This window comes from Etheostoma cragini, chromosome 11 (genome assembly GCF_013103735.1).
Source record: "Etheostoma cragini isolate CJK2018 chromosome 11, CSU_Ecrag_1.0, whole genome shotgun sequence".
Taxonomy (NCBI): Eukaryota; Metazoa; Chordata; class Actinopteri; order Perciformes; family Percidae; genus Etheostoma; species Etheostoma cragini.
The window spans coordinates 5,688,495-5,707,695 of record NC_048417.1 but is presented as its reverse complement, the minus strand read 5'-3'; the positions used below and the strand labels follow the sequence as shown (position 1 = coordinate 5,707,695).

Sequence of the window (19,201 nt, the reverse complement as noted above, 5' to 3'; positions counted from 1 at the left end):
TGTGTGTGTGTGTGTGTGTGTATGTACTTGTACTCCCCGCAGCAAACCAAGGAGAAGGTGAAGCTGCTCATCCAGTTGGCGGACAACCTGGTGGAGAAAGGCCATGCTCACGTGTTGGAGCTGAAGCGCTGCGTCAGCACGGTGGACCGCAGATACCGCGACTTCTCTCTACGCATGGGCAAATACCAGGAGAGTCTAGAAAGGAGCCTGGGAGTCAGCTCTGAGGTGAAAGCACACACATTAGATCATGGGTCGGCCACCTTTTTAATATGAAGAGCCGTTTTGAAATGTTCTCGTTAGTCAGTGTGCCATATCAGCATTAAGCCTGCCATCAGCCACCAAGCTAATACTTAGTTTTTTCCATTGTGCCGCCTTCTGTGCAGAAGGCAACAAGTACTCAGGCTATCACAGACAAAGGAGGGCTGGTATTCCCAGAATGCAGATGGGGAAAAAAGTCAATCAATCTACCGTGAATAGCAGGATGTGCTCCTGCCAAAGGCTGTGAAAAAGTTCATTTGGCATGCTGATTGGAAAATGTCCCAAAAACTCTCTAGCACATTAATTGCTAGCGTGCCATTGATTGAGCTACCACGTGCCAATGGTGGGCCCCGTGCCCTACGGTTCCTGTCCCCTGCATTAGACTTAAATTTCTCTGGATATTGAAACCCGGTAACCAGTAAAGTTTTCTTTCAGATTATTGACAACAATCTATTCATAAATGATGTGAATAATAGGGTACCTCTCGATGCAATATATGGCTCACGATATTGATAAAGTCGCGATACAGCAACTCTGCGATTATCACTATATTGCTAGACTGTACACTGTCCTGTACCTTTTCCTTTTTTGTTGTTTTCAAAACGTCTTCTGCTTCGAATCAAATTTTTTATGATCACGATTCCTCATCTAGATGGTTGGCTTGGTTCCAGATATAGAACTCTTTACATAATCAATTTTTGAAACGTCATTGAAATAATTGAATGGGGTAAAACACTTCTGGAACCAGAGTTGTTAAAAAAAGTAGTTGGTCACTGAGCTCTATAGGTCAGTTATGGGTGTCCCCATAGACTGTAAATATTAATGGACAAAAAGGGCCTTAAACCTGCATTCTAGCTGAATTCCAGCAGGGGTCGACATATGCAGATTCAAAAGGAGGTCAGTTTCTACAGAAGTCTATGACACAGTGCCCTACTTCTCATTGGATTTATTAACTTAGTAAACATTTTCATAATGACTTTATGGTCTCAATCGCTAGTTTTAAGTATTCTGCAACACAAAATAAGGTTTTTATTTTTTTTTAATTATGGTCTCGTTGATTTTAAAATTAGTGAAAATGCAATGGATGTTTTAGGGCGTGGCTATGAAGGATGGCTGCACCCATAACTGCAAACTAGACGACTCATAGCAGATCTCCACAAACCATTGGGTGACGTGTACAGTCTATGGTCCGGACTTTGACTTAAATGTCTGTTATTTTCCTCTCACTGCCATCCCCCATCCTGTTGAAAACCTCTTTCAAGGAGACGGGAAATCTATTTAGAGCGCCTATTAGTGGTGGGGGAAAGAATTGATATAGCATAGTATCGCAATATTTTCCATGGCAATACCGTATCGATACACAGACACCACGTATCAATATATTATTATATATGTGTCGATGACCTTTTTTGTCCCACCCTTATCATTTATGTTCCTCTATGCAGGACAATAAAGATTTGGAGTTGGACATTATCCCCGCCAGCCTGACCGACGACCCCGAGGTCAAACTGCGTGAGCCAAACCACGAGGTCAATGAGGAAAAGAGGAAGTCCGCCAGAAAGAAAGAGTGAGTAAAGGAATGAAAGCGAGAACATAGAGAGAGAGCAAGTCTGTACACTTTGCTTTTTCCTGAATAGAAATAAAAAAATGGGAGGTATAGGGGAGGTCGATTTTAATGTAGTTTGTAAAACAACAGACCTGAAGATCACGACCCAAACCTCAAACGAATGAAGCATGTGAGGATGATAATACTGATATAAAATTGCAGCAGTAGTGTAAATGTAGGTAGGAATGAATGTTTGTATTTGTAGATCAGTATGTGGCTCCTACAGTATGCAAAACAAAAATAGCACCAGTCATTCACCCTGTTCAACCAAATGTATTCCTGTCCACTCCCAAAACCGCTTTTTCTCAATCTCAGATTTGTAAAGACATCAAAGACACATAATTGTGCTATAATTGGGCCAATAGCACAATGTACAGTCATTCAAATCTCCTCTGCAACCTTCTAAAATGGTCATTGTCTCATCATGAATCGCTTAAGAAGAAAAATGTCTTGGAGGAAGATCAATAACAGACACAAAATAGGACCAATTGTAAAATTCATGCCAACTGATCCTTCTCTGTGGCATTTCCTTAGTTGGTCCTGACTTCTTTTTTTTCTCAGGTTCATCATGGCAGAGCTGCTGCAGACAGAGAAGACATACGTCAAAGACCTCCACGAATGTCTTGAGGTATGGAAGCCGTTCTGCTTGTCCAATTTTGTTTTGACACAACCGATATTTTCCTGTCATCCTTACTTCTGTCTGCCTATCTATCAGACCTACCTGTGTGAGATGACCAGCGGTGTGGAGGAGGTTCCTCCAGGCATCGCCAACAAAGAGCATATCATCTTTGGCAACATGCAGGATATTTGGGACTTCCACAACAAGTGAGAGACGCAACACCTAACAATATATATATTGCCAGTTACTTGTCCTGCTACGGATTTCTGAAAGTGGTCAGAAAGCACAGGGGAGACACTTTGTTTACCTCAATATTCTTCTCTAGAGTCCTTGCTCCGTAGCAAATCGCTGAATCACCGTCACTCTCTCACTCGCTCTACCACTCACTCCACAGTGCACACACACATGCCGGCCCTGCTGTTCACTAAGAGACTGATGCACAGACCAAGGCACAAGACTTCTGGCCTGGGTCTAGACATGAGGATTTTGTTGTTGCTATGTTCCTTTTAAATTGTGATCTTTTGCATGTGCGTACGTGTTTGTGTTTCCAGTATTTTCCTGAAGGAGCTTGTGAACTATGAGCAGCTACCAGAGGATGTCGGTCACTGCTTTGTCACCTGGGTGAGAGTTGGCCCTTTTCTCCAGATGTCAGACAAAATGGCATCTGTCTATTTAAGGGGCTGGGCTTGAATAGAACATAATAAAAAATGTCCATCTAAAAATATTTTCTCTACCCCTTTTTCTGTTTTCCAGGCTGACAAGTTTCACATTTACGTGGATTACTGTAAGAACAAGCCAGACTCCAGTCAGCTTATCCTGGAGCATGCAGGCACTTTTTTTGACGTGAGTAAACTCTTCATTATTCGGCCACAAATACATTCACATAATGTCTTCGCATAAACAATACTACAATTGAAACAACCTACCATTCTTTAATTCCATCTAATCATTACAAAAACTGCTTATTTTGAAACAGAAATGTCTCATGCACTGTAACCAGCTCTGTCTGAGTAAACTGGCCCCGTCGGGGCTTCTTTAAACCTTCTAAACCATAGCTCTACAAAAGGGGGTCCGCGACCCCTAAGGGGTCATCAGCCTTACTGCAAGGGGTCCGCCTGATTATTGTTGCATGATCAAACAATAATCATGATAGTTTTTTTTTCAAAAGTCAAAATATGTCTGTAAATGTGCATTAACATGAATCTGACACATCATTAGCAATGCCTTTTTGAAGAAAAAGACAAAAAAAAGGGGGGGGGGGGGTGGGGGGCGGCCTCTAGCTCACCCAGTTGGAGCGTTGGCCCCATGTTGGCTGAGACCTGCAGCGGCGCAAAGTTAGAATCCGACCCGCAGCCCTTTGCTGCGTGTCATCCCCTTTTAATAAAAAAATTAACAATAATAATAAACATTTAATTTACACAATATTGATCATAGGCTTACTATAGGTAGGATATTAAAACCTGACATAAAAAATAATTTGTGAATATCAATTTTCATCCATCCGGCCCCAGTTTAATATGCAATTCAATTTTATACAATGTATGTAGCAGGGAGGTACTTGGCCTTAAAAACATTAAAGACCCCTCTTCTAAACAACAATTGTCATATGAAGGAAACCTCATTCTATACATGCCTACTCCTGTACAAAGGACAGGGAAATAAACAGACGGCCTTTCGAATAACTGAAGCAGTATTTTATTGTGACTAATGTGTTCCTTCAAAAACAACAACACAGCGGTTAACCAACAATGAATAGATCCAGAAATGGATTTTTTTATTAAGATGGATGCTCACTTAGGAGCATGAACAACATAAACAGGACTCCCATCTCTCATTAGAAGTATCCACTCTTGTAGGTACTCTGTCAAGCAAATTGCTTTGATAAGAAGCGGAACATTGGGTGTGTGCAGCTGCAGGTTTCTAATGTCCCTCCTGCAGCTGGTGGTGATTGTGTAGTTCACCTGTTTTGTCAGCAGACGGTGCTCTTTGGTCATTGAAAAAGTTCCCCACCAACTAGCATGCAGTCCGTTATCAGTTATGAAAGTTGCATTTATTTTATTTTAGTATTTGCGGTCATTTTTTTTGTCTCTGTGCATATGAACAGGACATTCAGCAGAGACGTGGACTGGCTAACTCCATATCCTCCTACCTCATCAAACCAGTCCAGAGGATCACCAAGTATCAACTACTGCTTAAGGTAGACACACACGCACTTGCACGCACAAACAACATTGTGGACTGGATTGATACAAACCTGCTACACACGCAGACCTACTACCCACGCACACCTTCTGCTGCTGCCACACATACACACACACACACACAAACACACACACACACACACACACACACACACACACACACACACACACACACACACAGAACCGGACTTTAAACCTTCACACACATTTTTTCCCACACCCAACATGTTCTGAACTGGATTAATACACACTTGGAACACATGCACACACACACACACACACACACACACACACACACACACACACACACACAATCGGACAGTAAACCTTTACACAAAATAGTGGTATACAAAAAAAGTGAAAATGTGGGTCAAATCACCACAAGTGCAAAGTGAGGAAGAGTCAGGAAGTAACCAGGGTTCACGGGATATGTAGTCTAAATGGAAAGATAGAAAAGCAGGCACAATATTTTCAATCACTCTCACATTTGATATCCTTTGCTCTCCCACTGCAGGAGCTACTGTCATGCTGTGAGGAGGGTAAAGGGGAGATAAAAGATGGCTTGGAAGTTATGCTAAGTGTTCCGAAGAGAGCTAATGATGCCATGCATCTCGCCATGTTGGAGGGTAAGACAGTGTCTATTCTGCTGTATAATTATGGTGAAGTTGCCAACATAACATAACTGTTCTTCTAATTGATTTTTCAGTTTGTTGGTTTTTGCCAGAAGTGTTTTTTTTTCTAGATTTAACACATTAATATCTTTTAATCCATTAATTATTTTTCTGATAACAATTTTCTAAAGAAATACCATGAGTTTGTTGTATTTCCCATCCCAACTAATAAATAATGTCTTGTTCCTCTTGTTCCTCAGGCTTTGAGGAAAACCTGGAGGTGCAGGGTGAACTGATCCTACAGGACAGTTTCCAGGTTTGGGATCCTCGCTCGCTGATCAGGAAAGGGCGGGACCGACACCTCTTCCTGTTCGAGTTCTCCCTGGTCTTCAGCAAGGAGATCAAAGACTCAGCTGGCAGAACCAAGTACCAGTACAAGAACAAACTACTGGTATGTGTGCAGGCACGTGTGTGTGTGTGTGTGTGTGTGTGCGCTTGTGTGCGTGCCCGTGTGCGTTTCAAACAATTGATTAGCTTTCACTGACTCACATTTTTGACAATTAAACATCTTCCTCCCTTTGCTGCCCTGCAGACATCGGAGTTGGGGGTGACCGAGCACATTGAGGGCGATCCATGTAAATTTGCTCTTTGGGCAGGAAGAACCCCCTCCTCAGATAATAAAACGGTGCTAAAGGCAAGTAAAAATAAGCTACTTTATTGAAAACAAACTTATGTGTGCTGTGATTAGATGTGTACTCCTTAGATTGCTGCAATTAAGAGGTGTTTTATTGCACGTTAACAAAGGGTTTCCTGTTGGTTCTCTTCCAGGCGTCCAATATGGAAGCTAAACAGGAGTGGATTAAAAACATCAGGGAGGTGATCCAGGAGAGGATGACTCACCTGAAGGGGGCGCTTAAGGAGCCTCTCCATCTGCCTAAAACACCAGCACTGAGCAAACCCCGGAATAACACTAAGAGGTAAACAAATACAGTACACACAAGCGCACATGCACAACCATCATTCAATCTTTTTGGTGCAGAAAAGGCCTTCAGATATTGAATGGCCATCATTGAACAGAAACAGTTCATAAGTAGACGTGTTCACACTGAGGACTGAAGAGTTATCGGCATACGTTGAAAGGTTGTTGAAGAAAAACTCTATAGCAGCACAACTCATTTTACATAGGTGAAGAAAGTTCGTGAGACTTTGATGAATTACACAGGAGCATTTAATGAATTGAGGAGGATTTAGAATCAGTTTAGTGTATGTGTCATCCCAATTCTCTGAAGTTCCTGTCTTCCTGAAGGTGTATTTAAACTCATGCTGGGGAGGGTAAATTAAGATGGAGCTTTGAATGTAACCAAAGATATTGCAGGCACCTTAAACACAGATGCTAAAGCCTAGTTCAGCCTAGTCTCGCATTGCCAGACCTTCCTCTACAGCACTGCGGAGGAGGGTTTGGCTACTCCACACAGCATTCTGGGATGGGAGAATAACGTGTTCTGGTTGTTCGACACCAGGTGGAAGATATACGTTCAAAAGTTGTTTTAGTTGTGCAACAGAAACCTCAGATTGGACAGATAGTCTAGCTAGTTGTCTGGATTAACCCTGCAAAGATCTGAGAAAAGGTTAACCATAGTCCACATAAATCCTACAGGGTTTAGAATGCCAATGATCTCTCTCTCTCTGGAAAGTATGCAACAGTAGGGCAGGCCCACTGAACATTACCTTATCATGCAGCTGCCTAGATTCCCTGAAACTCTGAAGGCACCAAATTGAAGTACTTCTCTGCCTGAAAAGTTTACAAGGTTATGTTGGACAATGAACTGAATAAGACCTGGGTTACCACTGTCTCAACTTGCATAGAATGAGCTCAAAAGGACATGTAGAGGAGATGGAAGGCCATAATAAGCTGCTCAAAATTAATTATAGCTTGAACACAAAAGCACAGAATTTTACACTCACTCATGCACGCGCACACACACACACACACACACACACACACACACACACACACACACACACACACACACACACACACACACACACACACACACACACACACACAATTTGAGCCATCATTCCTGAAATGCTTATGCAACTAGGAGACTTGGGACTTGACTGTTGCCACAACTTGAAATGTCAGCATTGTAAACAGTGTCACTGCGGGCAGAAACCTTATCCGCTCGGTAAAACGTGTCTTCACAGCAGATTGAAACCTTCATTTCTTTTAGATTTAAAACGTGTGTGAGCACAAGTGGTAATGTTGTCCCTTCTGTTATATCACCTAAGGTGACCGCATCAGTGACTACGTTTACATCCAAATAAGGTTCTCGTTTTAGAACGATTAGTGTGCATGAACATGTACTCAGTGTTATCACACTGAAATGGTTTGTGTTTGCCAATGATTTAAAAAAATGCATTCTGGTGTGTGTGTGTGTTCGTGTGTGTGTGTGTTCAGGGATGGAGGTGAAGATGGAGACAGTCAGGGAGACGGCAGCAGCCAACCAGATACCATCTCCATCGCCTCCAGGACGTCCCAAAACACTGTAGACAGCGACAAGGTAGGAAACACACACTCAGAGCTGCTGCTTATGTGTCGAAGGAGGGGAAAGGAGTTAAAGGCAGCTGATTGAGACTTGGCCTGGATCTGACTGACTCTACATTGTATCCCTGGCTCCTCCACTTGCTTCCGTTCCTCGCGTCTTAGTCTGCCCCACCAAGGAAGCATGGGAGAAAGGCAAGGAAATTATGTGAGGAGAGAGAAAATGAGGAAATGGGTTCTAAAGGGATGAGACATCCTTCCCTCTGAAAGAACACATGAATTCATGGGCGGAGTTTGCAACGGCTTTCAGCTGCAGGTCTTCCAGGGCTTCTCCTTATTTGATAGCTCCTCAACTCCTCAATGCTTGGCTGAACCGGATGTGTTTCTGTCCCTCCTTGGCAAAGGCGGTCTCAAAGCTCTTATTTTGTCCCTGAGGACTGAGCATCAAGAAAGGATCATCGAGGAGCTATAGCCAAGGATACACAAGAGCTGACTTCCCGGAAACCACGCAGCTGAAGGAGTTGCTAAGAGGAAAGGACTCCTCATTCCTCTGAAACACATTTGCTCGTTGCCTCTCTCCTCCAATGATTTTGTTGCCTCTCTCCCGGTTGTCCTTGGTGGGAGGGACTATGATGCAAGGAAGGGAGGCAAGTGGAGGCATCGAGGAGGCAATGTAAGTGCTAAGGTACGTACCCCTGGAAGGCTGCATATCTCCGCCTTTAGCTCCTCAGAGAACGCTCCTCAGAGAACGCTCCTCTGGGCAGTAATGAGAGCTTTGAGATGGCCTTCACGAAGAAGGTGGACAGAACAAATACGGGTTCAGCCATGGACTGAGAAGTCAAAAAGCTATCACTTAAGGGACATGGGATGCAGCCGGGGACATGAGATGCAGCTCTAGGCTACGTTTAGACGTGGCCGGCTATTTTCCTAAACGGACATTTCAACCTTTCTGTTTTCAAAAATAACATTGTGCACAACTGTCAGTGTTTGGTTTCATGTTTCCGTCTATATTTGCAGTCAAGAGCATGCCAAACCTGTAGGTGGCAGTGTAAGGAGAAGCTTGATCCCACGTTAGCCAATCAGAATACCGAAAATAGCAACAAATCACTTCCTCTCTCTCCTCTTCCTCACTTCCTCAGCTGCCTAAACCTCTATTTGTCTCAGTTTACATGCACAAAATTTCAAAATTCTCTACTCTGGCATGAGTATTTTGAAGGGGCGCAAACGAAGAGAAATCAAAATAACCATGTCCATGTAAGTAGGGCCCTAGAGAAGTGGGATTCAGCCAGAGCCTTGCTCTGTGGCCCTTGATGAGCTGATGACCCACAGCTGTGTCAGCGCTACAGGGTCTCCCATGCATCTACAATGTGCAGAAGCAGGGGCTGTGCATTTGCCAGTGTTATGTTTGTGCACATGTGAAACACAACAAAGTGGGATACATGTAACACCATAGTGGTGTATAGTTAAAGTATCCAGCAATGTCACCATATGAATAGAGGAGCAGTCAGCAATGAAAAACCTCTTCAGGTTGTGTGCAGGTGGCTGTTCTGATGCCGCCTACCAACCACCCTCTCACATCCAAGTAAGCTCATCTTTAAGCTCCTAATTTTACATTCAACCAGAATTTAAAAGATACGGCCCAATTTTAAAGATAAGAAGGAACACAGAAGTCGTGTCCCTTTTGGTTTTTGATGTAGAGGATTTTGTAGTGCACATTTCCTTTGTCCACATGCCTTTTTCCTGAACTACACCTTAATTCAATTATTAAATGAAATTGTAAAAAAAAATGTAAGCAATTTAGGAGGAAGGTTCTCAACCTTTGTCCGTCATAGCGCTCCTCCTGTCCGCTGTCCTGCTTTAGAACATTGTGATACAGTACATGTTTTTTGAAGAAGGCCAACAAGCAACAGGCAAACCATCTATAACTTGTAAATGATCAGTCAGATGTTGAATTACAGAGTGACTCCTAGTGCTTTGTTTAGAGGTCTTCAGTCAATATTGTTTACTTTTAGGGCAGGTTGATTTGCAATCAAGCAACAAATCATTACAGTTACTGATTTTGAATGGAGTTTGGTGTGGCAGTGGCTCTGAGTCCTTCATTGTAATAGTTGTTTGTAATACTGGTTGTTGCTGTTCTCTAGTGCTGCCACCGTAGCTCACTTTTCAATGCCACACACACACACACACACACACACACACACACACACAGATGTCTGTCATGGCCTCCGACTGTTGTGTTACACAGTGTGGCCTTTTCACTGTGCCACCCCACGCCCACACACTACACTGCCTCTAAATGTCAGCGCCGCACGCACGAACGCACGCACGCACGCACGCTCTCGCTCTAGCTCCACTCAATCAGAAAGGCCGTAGCAGTGTGGCACATGTGTATCTCAAAAATTTAGTTTGCTCCTTTTCTTTTTTTCTCTCCCATTATCAATATCACTCTGTTACTTGTTTTGCTACATACTATATATGTGTGTAAAGTAAATGCATCCATACACAAAATGAATTAATTACCTAAAATTGAATAAACTACCAGCAATGGGCAAAGAATACATGTTGCCTTCGGCGTTTGCTTGCCAAGTATACGAGAATGTCGATGAGCTGCCCGGTTTGGGCGTGTTACATTCTTTTAAAAGTCTGTACAAAGACACTTACTATAAAAGAATTTTCACAGGTGTTTTTCCGTTGTTGTTTTTTTTATTAACTGAAATATCCGTTAAAAGGTACAGATTATATATTGTAAATTTACAAATTGTTTTGAATTAGCAGGTATGTAGGGCTGTAATCTCCCAGTCGACCGGTCGATTTATTGGTCGATACGTTCTGGCTCGACCAAAATTCTGATTGGTCGATGTTTTGCCGTGTTATTTCATCAGGTGGAAGCATAGACCGTTACGGCCCATGGGTGGAAAGCACTAATTGCTAATGAGGGTGTTTTCAGAGCATCCCTGTTTCACAGGTAACAGTCTGTCTTCAGAACACCCCCCTTGTTTTTTTTGGATTAGCCCAACCCACTGGGGACAGACTGAAGAAAGAACTAGAAAGCTGTTAGGAGTTTGCTGAATATTTATTTAATTGTGAGTGTTTAATTTACAGTCAGTCCTCCTCTACCATGTCGAAGACATCGGCAGTGTGGCAGCATTTTACAAAAATAGATAACGGAAAAAAGTTGAATGCAAAGTTTGCAAGTAACAGTTTGCATATCGCAGCTCGACTACAAATATGGCATAATCACCTAAAAACGGCACGCCTACTTTACTGCGTTAGGTTGCCCTGTCTGTTTTGAGTAGGCTAAATGAACATATCAGAATTGGCCTTTTTTTATAGTCTAATAATCGTTTTGCAACTACCGGCGCACCCTCACGCAACTGAGCGGTTGCTCGGGATATGAGGCCCATTGCTGTTGTGGTGGGCTGAGGTTTGAAGAACTTGTTAATATCCAGCGCCAGCACGCCACACCATCATGCATGGCCAATACAGCACAGCGAGGTACAGCGCTTGACCTCAGATATGTTAAAATATACAGACGAGTGGCATTTGGGTGCAAAATAATGAGCTCAAAAACGATTTAATATACTGCAAATAGCCTCCAAGGACAAGTACTGCGGGACAGTACAGTTAATTAATCTAACGGGGATTTTTTTCCCGCCCCTCTAAACCCCCCAAAATCTCCCCCCCATGTAAATTTTCAGTTGAAATTTCAGGACTTTAGGCGACCAAGATTTTCTTTGGTTGATTACAGCCCTACAGGTATGTCTGTAAACGGAAAATGTAAGGGTGCACAATTCAGAAAATGTAACGATTGGTTTCAATATTGGTTTTTAGGCTCAAAATTTGATTCAAAGGCTATTCTCAATTTTAAAAAATCTTCACAGTATGTACATGTATTTACTTTTCCCATGTGATAGTATACACGCCATTGCAAAAAAAATACTGTATATGAATTGATTTTTGGAATTCTATGAATCAATTTTTAAATCTGTAGAGCTTGAATCGCGATACGAATGTGAAAGCTCAAAGGGCCACATGGGCTCAGATAGGTATGAATGGGATTGGGACAGCACTTTACGAGATCAAGTGTTACTTGCTGATGTTTAATTACAAAGGTGTGTACTCAAACTCTCACACCCTTTGAAATTCGCCATTGGGACAACCCTAAGCCCTATCCAATTTTGCGAGAATGCACACCAAAGTCTGTGAGCCTGGGAGTCCGCACTTTAGGATTGGACCTACTATATAATTAAAACTAAGTGTTTAAAGTGCGCATGTAGGCGGTTTGAGACACAGCCACATTCTCCTTTGGCTGATAGAACAATACAATCCTGTTACCATGTTTATATCGACCAGTGCAGACATACAGCAATGTTATCTCTTGTTAGAGTCATCTCTGTTACTGTTTGAGAGGCAGGTTAACACGGGTAGGAAAGATGTAATTTTTTAATTTTGCATCCTGTGGCAATCCTCATGTATTTGGACAGTGCACTTTAAGAAATTGAGCTCTGTACTCCAGAACATTAAATTTGAAGGAGATTAGTATGCTGTCTTAATCTTATAATAGTGATTGGCAGTGCAATTAAAGAACTTGATATACCGAACAAGTTTTTTTTTTTTTTTTTTTAACTTATCATGTGGTGAAATTAAATCTGAACTTTTACACCCTTAAGGTCATGGTTTTATGTCTCACCGGAAATACATCATCAATTAAAACAGTCTATATTATTCTGTCAGGTGGTCTCTTGCTCTATCTAGCATAAGTGGAAGTAGCAAAAGGTCAGTGCAAATGGTTAGACATGCATTGTTTGTGAATTTGACATTAGAGACCATGGTTTGTGACCTTTTCCCCTGCCAAATGACATGTCAGCCCTGTGATGTTTTGTTGACATACTGAGGTCCCGGCCAGTTCTGAAACATCTTGTTATGTGTTCGTTCTGTGACGTCATGTGGAATGGCTTTTCTCTGACGTTTCTTGGTGCAATGAGCCAGCTTTGGTTTAGTCTTTTGGTTTTAATGTTATTTAAAGCATTGTTCAAGCGGTTGACAGCTTGGCAGCCCTTATGGCTTCACCACAGCGCTGTAGATCAGAGGACAAACACTTTTTTTAGCCTCTGCCTTTAGTTGGAGTATAAACTTGTGTTTTTCTGTGAGCCAGGACCAATAAAACCTACTCATGTAGGACTGAACATGCATTACTGTTTGGAAAGGAGCTCCACAGCCTCTAAATTAATTTTAATCCCTGCGCCTTGAATGAATTGACGCCTGGCTTGAGTCTATCAGGCGGAGTCATCCTGAGTAATGATTTTTGCCCACAAGTTTAAAGCCCAGTGGACCCAAGTGAGATTTTAAAAGAATCTGCATGGTATTTACCCATGCACATAATGTTTGCCTGTTGGTCTGCCACTTTAGTCCAGACAAAAATAACTCTCTAACTCTTGGCTGAAATGCCATTACATGTGGCATAAATATTAAGTGTCTCCAAAGGATGAATCCTGGTGACTTTGGGGATCCCCTGATTGTTCCTCTAGCGCCCCCATGAGGTAAACATTTGAGTCAAATATCTCTCCAACTTTTGGATGGACTGCCATGAAATATAGTACAATCATGTCACCCTCAGGATGAACCCTGATAAAGATTAATGCTGAACATGTTAGCATGTTGGAATTAGCATGTAGCTCAAAGGCAAGGCATTTTCATTTTATGTAGCACATTTCAGCAACAGTGCAATTCAATGTGCTTTACATAATACATAAAAAAACAGAGTTAGAAATGTAAATTAAAGGAACTGCTGTGCACAAGTACAGCACCACACAGCTGCTGGCAAGGCTGTTGACACTTTAGTCTTGTTTGAACCTAACTGTTTTTGGATCTTTGGCACCAAAATTGAAATTCCAGAAATTTCAGTTGAATTGGCAGCACAACTCTTACAGATGCATTTCTCAAATGTATGTAAACTAAACTATCTGCATGGCAAGAAATAAAACATGTCTGTTGCTTTTAGAGTATGGCAAACGTCAGATTTAGAGATTTGGTCCAAAGTATACTCGAGCTCTCGGACTGTAGGCAACAAATCTTAAAGGAAGACTAATTGTTCAACGCTAGGTGCACCTTTATCAGATTCAAGTGTTTTTTCCTGCATTTTGTGCAAACTGACGCTGTAATTGGTAACAGCCAGACCACCATTACCATGATATGTGTTACCATGTGAATTGTTTTAATATCACATGTGTATAAGTCGAGGAGTAATTCATTTTCATTTTACTGTACATGTGACACATTTGGCATTGCTGCATTAAAGTGGCAACGAAAGACGTGGAATCGACACTATGTGTCTGAAACCTTTTTAAGTTATTCACTCATTGCATAGCTTGATTCTGTGCAACTGTCAAGGCAAACTCATGCTGGATGAAAGTAAACCTAACAGAAAGTACTATATAACTCTTTATTTGAGTACTATTTGAAAGTATCTAAATATTACAATACTACAATTATGTTCTTTTCAAAGTGTTACAGGATACAGCTGCGACCCTGTTCCACTGGCTGGCAATTGTTTAAACGTATGTGTGTTCTCATGAATCAAACGCATTCAGTGTTGGGTTCAGACTGAAACCTTACAGTAGCCATCTGCTGGTCATATGACTTCTGTGTGTCTCTCTCTTGCACTCTCTCTCACACACACACACACACACACACACACACACACACACACACACACACACACACACACACACACACCTATACAAAGCTATAGCTGTTTGTTCAAAGAGAGAGAGGGAGGGAGGGTGGAAGAGACAGTGTGAGGGTGTGTTTGTGTGTGTGGCAAAGGCACAAACGAGGGAGTTGTCACAGACAGAGGAGGCGACAGAGAGAGAAGGAGACAGAAGAGGAAAGATCGACATGCCAAAGTGGATGAGCTTTAAACTGTTCAAAGAGAGCAGCAGAGTGAGTACAAACTGCTGGGCTACACACGGTACACTATCTGCTCAAATGAGACTTTACATGAAGCCCTTATCATATAATACTGTTGTAAAGACAAATAGGTAGCTCTTCTATTTGTGTGTCTGGAAGTAGCATGTTGAATACGTTTTGTGAATTTTGCTGTAAAAGTAAAATGTATGTAAGAATATAGCGGGGGAAAAAAAGTTATAAACCACCCAGAGTGTGTTGATATACTCAGCCAAAGATGATGTGCTCTGGCTAGATCCTGGTAGAAATATTAAAATATAAAATCTGTCATTAAAAAGGTGCTGGAGTGATAAAGAAGAAGCTACTTGTAAGTTTGTAAAACAACTGTCAATGAAGTAACTAAGATTGTAAAAAAAAAAAAGCAAATATATGTGCAACCCACCTCCTGCAACTGTTAAGAATTTTGATGGAAAAATTGTTTTGAGGTTAGCTTGTTGGCAACTGATTCAGATGCTAATCCAGATCATACGTGCTGTTGACTTTCACTTAGTTGGCTGTAAAGATGGACTGCAGGAGTGTGTGTTTGTGTGTGTGTGTGTGTGTGCGTGCATGTGATTGGGTAGGTTAATGGTTAAACAGGGTGTGTGTGTGTGCCAGCCAGACAGACAGGAAACAGGTCATTAGCTGCCAAAAAGAAACGGGATACATAAAATGTTTGCGTCCAGACGCCTGAATTGAAGCGAGTTTGATTCAGATTACAGAGCATACCCACTGGAAAAAAAGAGTCTCCATCCACACCACTGCCCACTGACAAACGTTTTACATGAAGTTTGTGCATTACCTTACACAAAGTCTGAGCTAGACACTTGCTGGCGCTGCAATAGCATCTGTGTGTTTAGGTACAGCCATGGCATTTCAAAAGAGGACATATAAATCAGCTGATGTTTCAGAATTTTGTTAGACTAAATGCTTTTGTTTTTGTTTAGCATGCACATTATTTCTTTTAAGAATGCATCAAATGCTCTGGAGATATCCAACTGTGGGCAGATTAACTCAATTTGCAAAACAAAGTTGGTGTTACAGAAGTCTTAGTTTATAATTTATACTTGATTGTACGCACCCCAATGGTGTACCTGCAACGGAAGAGGAAATTGTCCAACATTATCCAACATCGACATTTCTGAGAGTTGAAGGGGTTTTGTCACTGTTCTTGCCCATTATGTTGGTTATTTAGAGTTCTGCAATTAAAGATGTTTGCCTTCCAGAAGACAGAAAACATCAAAATAGTTACACAGCCATCACAGAGGCAAACGCTGTCTCATAGAGGTATCAAAGCTATCACTGTCTCATATAGGTGTGAGGGCAATCGTTGTCTCATAGAGGTATCAAGGCTGTCCCTGTCTCTTAGAGGTATCAAGGCTGTCCATGTCTCTTAGAGGTATTAAGGCTGTCCCTGTCTCTTAGAGGTATTAAGGCTGTCGCTGTCTCATAGAGGTATCAAGGCAATCGCTGTCTCATAGAGGTATCAAGGCTATCGCTGTCTCATAGAGAAATTATGGCTGTCACTGTCTCATAGAGGTATTAAGGCTGTCGCTGTCTCATAGAGGTATAAAGGCAATCGCTGTCTCATAGAGGTATCGAGGCTGTCGCTGTCTCATAGAGGTATCGAGGCTGTCGCTGTCTCATAGAGGTATCGAGGCTATCGCTGTCTCATAGAGGTATCAAGGCTATCGCTGTCTCATAGAGAAATAATGGCTGTCACTGTCTCATAAAGGTATTATGGCTGTCACTGTCTCATAGAGGTATCGAGGCTATCGCTGTCACATAGAGGTATCGAGGCTACCGCTGTCACATAGAGGTATCGAGGCTGTCCCTGTCTCATAGAGGTATCGAGGCTATCGCTGTCTCATAGAGAAATTATGGCTGTCACTGTCTCATAGAGGTATTAAGGCTATCGCTGTCTCATAGAGGTATCGAGGCTATCGCTGTCTCATAGAGAAATTATGGCTGTCACTGTCTCATAGAGAAATTATGGCTGTCACTGTCTCATAGAGGTATTAAGGCTATCGCTGTCTCATAGAGGTATTAAGGCTATCGCTGTCTCATAGAGGTATCGAGGCTATCGCTGTCTCATAGAGGTATCGAGGCTATCGCTGTCTCATAGAGGTATTGAGGCTATCGCTGTCTCATAGAGGTATCGAGGCTATCGCTGTCTCATAGAGAAATTATGGCTGTCACTGTCTCATAGAGGTATTAAGGCTAATGTGTTGCCTATTTGAACATCTAGCGGACACAGAGGAACATTATCAGAGGTAGGCTGTGCCACAGGAGTTTAAGAAGTCTGAATAGATTTTTTTTTAATAGCGTTTCTGGTAACTCTTGGTTACCCTTAGAGTACATTGTAACAGCAGTGCAGTGGACTTCAATGTTTTAAAGCCTAAACACAGCTATAGAGGAACCAGCGTTGCTGTTTTTTTACCATTTTGAATGGTTTCTAAACTATCTGTACATTTTTTTTGCTTTTCTTTTTGCTGTTGTAGAGCAGCAGTCTTATTGGTCACACTGGTTGTGTGTAGCGAAATGTATTACAGCAGAATCTTTTACTCTTTTATCTTTACTGTTTCCACTGTATTTTCAGCCAGTATGATGCTGGGCTGGTTCGACTGCTTTCTGTGATGCTGTTCATGTGAACAAACAACTCCTTATTTCTAGTTCTTAATATTAACTCATCCTACCTGCACTGAATCCAACACCTAATCAGAATGTAACGCTGTCACATGATGAGCATCTCCATGTGTAAACTCCTGCTTGTGCTTTACAATGTTGCTGCACAGACAGTCACTGGCTGTACTTTCTCTGTTAACATAATACTACTTGTATTTCCATGATCTGTGGTACTGCTGGTAGTATTTGTTGATAGTGACGACAACATTGAGCAACCGCTCCAGTTCTACAGTGACACATTGACTGTCACGCATAGTGTATCTAACAAATTGAAAGACGTCCGAGTAGCTTTTAACACTGGGCAGAGATCGAGATGTGTTATGAGGAAGTATTACCAGAGTCATGCGCGTTTTTTTTTTTTAATTTCATTCTTTACTTTTGGGCAGAAATACACACAGAGGAGTTGCCCTGACACAGAGGTGTATTTCGATTATTTAGACCCGGGACATTCCATGGGTTTCACTCCAGGAAGATACTGTATTCAGTCCAGAATCCACACTTTGACTGTAGTTGTCATCAAATTTTCTCCTCCCCAAAACACAAAAACAACCATGTATCACAGAGGCATCGCTTGTATTACATAAATGCATTCACCACACTGTAGATGGGGTGCTAGAGCGAGGGCGAAGTGAGAGACTGATGGCGATTAGCTTCGGAGCGAGTCGCAACTCTAGAGTCCTAGTGATAGACTCTAGAGTCTCCCCTCTGCGTCCTGACCAAGGTGGAAGATCTGTATCAGGAGCAGTTCCTCAGAGCAACACTCTCCTTGATTTAATGTTGTTTATGAAGAAGAACCAGGAAATGAGCAGGGGGAAACGTAACGCTACCAAGCCACGGCGTGCATTGCTGTGACGTGTAGTTTCATTTTTCCTATGGTCCGGTGTAGGTAACGTAACTATGTACGCTGCAAAAGGGTAGATTTTGCACAGAAGCATAAAACTGCCTTTAAAAGTATTGAATATCACTTACAAAGGCCTATATTTGTTCTTGCCCTTTCTTAGGATTAAATAAATGCTGTAACATCATAAATATTTTGCATGAGTAATAGTTCAATTTACTTTATTTTGTATTTTTAGTTGAATAGCATAAGGGCTCTAAAAGCATCAAATGTTGTTTTTTGTTTTATTAAATTCAGTCAAATTTGCCCCCTTTAAAAAATGTCTATATTTGAAATATGGGATTCTTTTTAACTAAATTACCACCAAAAAAGGGATTGTATTACATACAATGCTCTTTGCAAATACAATTTATCACTAGTGGTAGTAAGGTGGTGTTAGTGAAAACTAAAGTCTAAAAAAAGGACAGATCATTTTTGTCTTTTTTTTTTTAATTTTCTTTTACCTGACCCAAGAGTTAAGGAAAGGAGTTTGGTCTTCTTTGAATATTGAAAAAGTCAAATCTGACTTAGTGTAGACTAAGTGACCTTCAGTGTAGAAGTCAGATGCTGCGGTATAAGAACATGGCCCTTATTTCTTGCACTGGAACAAAATGTTGCCAGTGAATGTGAACGTTTTGCAGATCAGTTGCATATGAGAGTAATTTCTTGGAGACAGGGTTGGTGGTCCCTGACTATCAAATATCTTTTCCACATAAGCATGCACTGTCACTCTGGTTTCTGTTAGCAGTTTTCAGCAGTTTTCACTCCCTGGCAAACATTTCAGAAGCCTTTGTGCGTGAGTCGTTTGACTATGAAAAAGGTCAGGTTTTTTAAAATATTTGATAATCTCACTT

General features: G+C 41.7%; 1 protein-coding gene across 4 annotated transcripts in view; it reads left to right on the top strand.

The window, feature by feature from the left end:
* Positions 1-19,201, top strand: part of kalrna (kalirin RhoGEF kinase a) — a 105,702-nt gene that overhangs the window by 35,156 nt on the left and 51,345 nt on the right. For 3 of the 4 annotated variants that reach the window (XM_034885099.1, XM_034885101.1, XM_034885100.1), the window contains 12 exons: positions 43-225; positions 1,704-1,825; positions 2,426-2,492; positions 2,580-2,689; positions 3,035-3,104; positions 3,237-3,326; positions 4,588-4,680; positions 5,199-5,310; positions 5,556-5,746; positions 5,888-5,989; positions 6,124-6,272; positions 7,757-7,859. In XM_034885099.1, coding sequence (XP_034740990.1) covers positions 43-225; positions 1,704-1,825; positions 2,426-2,492; positions 2,580-2,689; positions 3,035-3,104; positions 3,237-3,326; positions 4,588-4,680; positions 5,199-5,310; positions 5,556-5,746; positions 5,888-5,989; positions 6,124-6,272; positions 7,757-7,859 — 1,392 coding nt within the window. Of the gene's footprint in view, positions 1-42; positions 226-1,703; positions 1,826-2,425; positions 2,493-2,579; positions 2,690-3,034; positions 3,105-3,236; positions 3,327-4,587; positions 4,681-5,198; positions 5,311-5,555; positions 5,747-5,887; positions 5,990-6,123; positions 6,273-7,756; positions 7,860-14,620; positions 14,783-19,201 lie in introns of those variants that run through there. The other variant, XM_034885102.1, reaches the window with a different exon arrangement.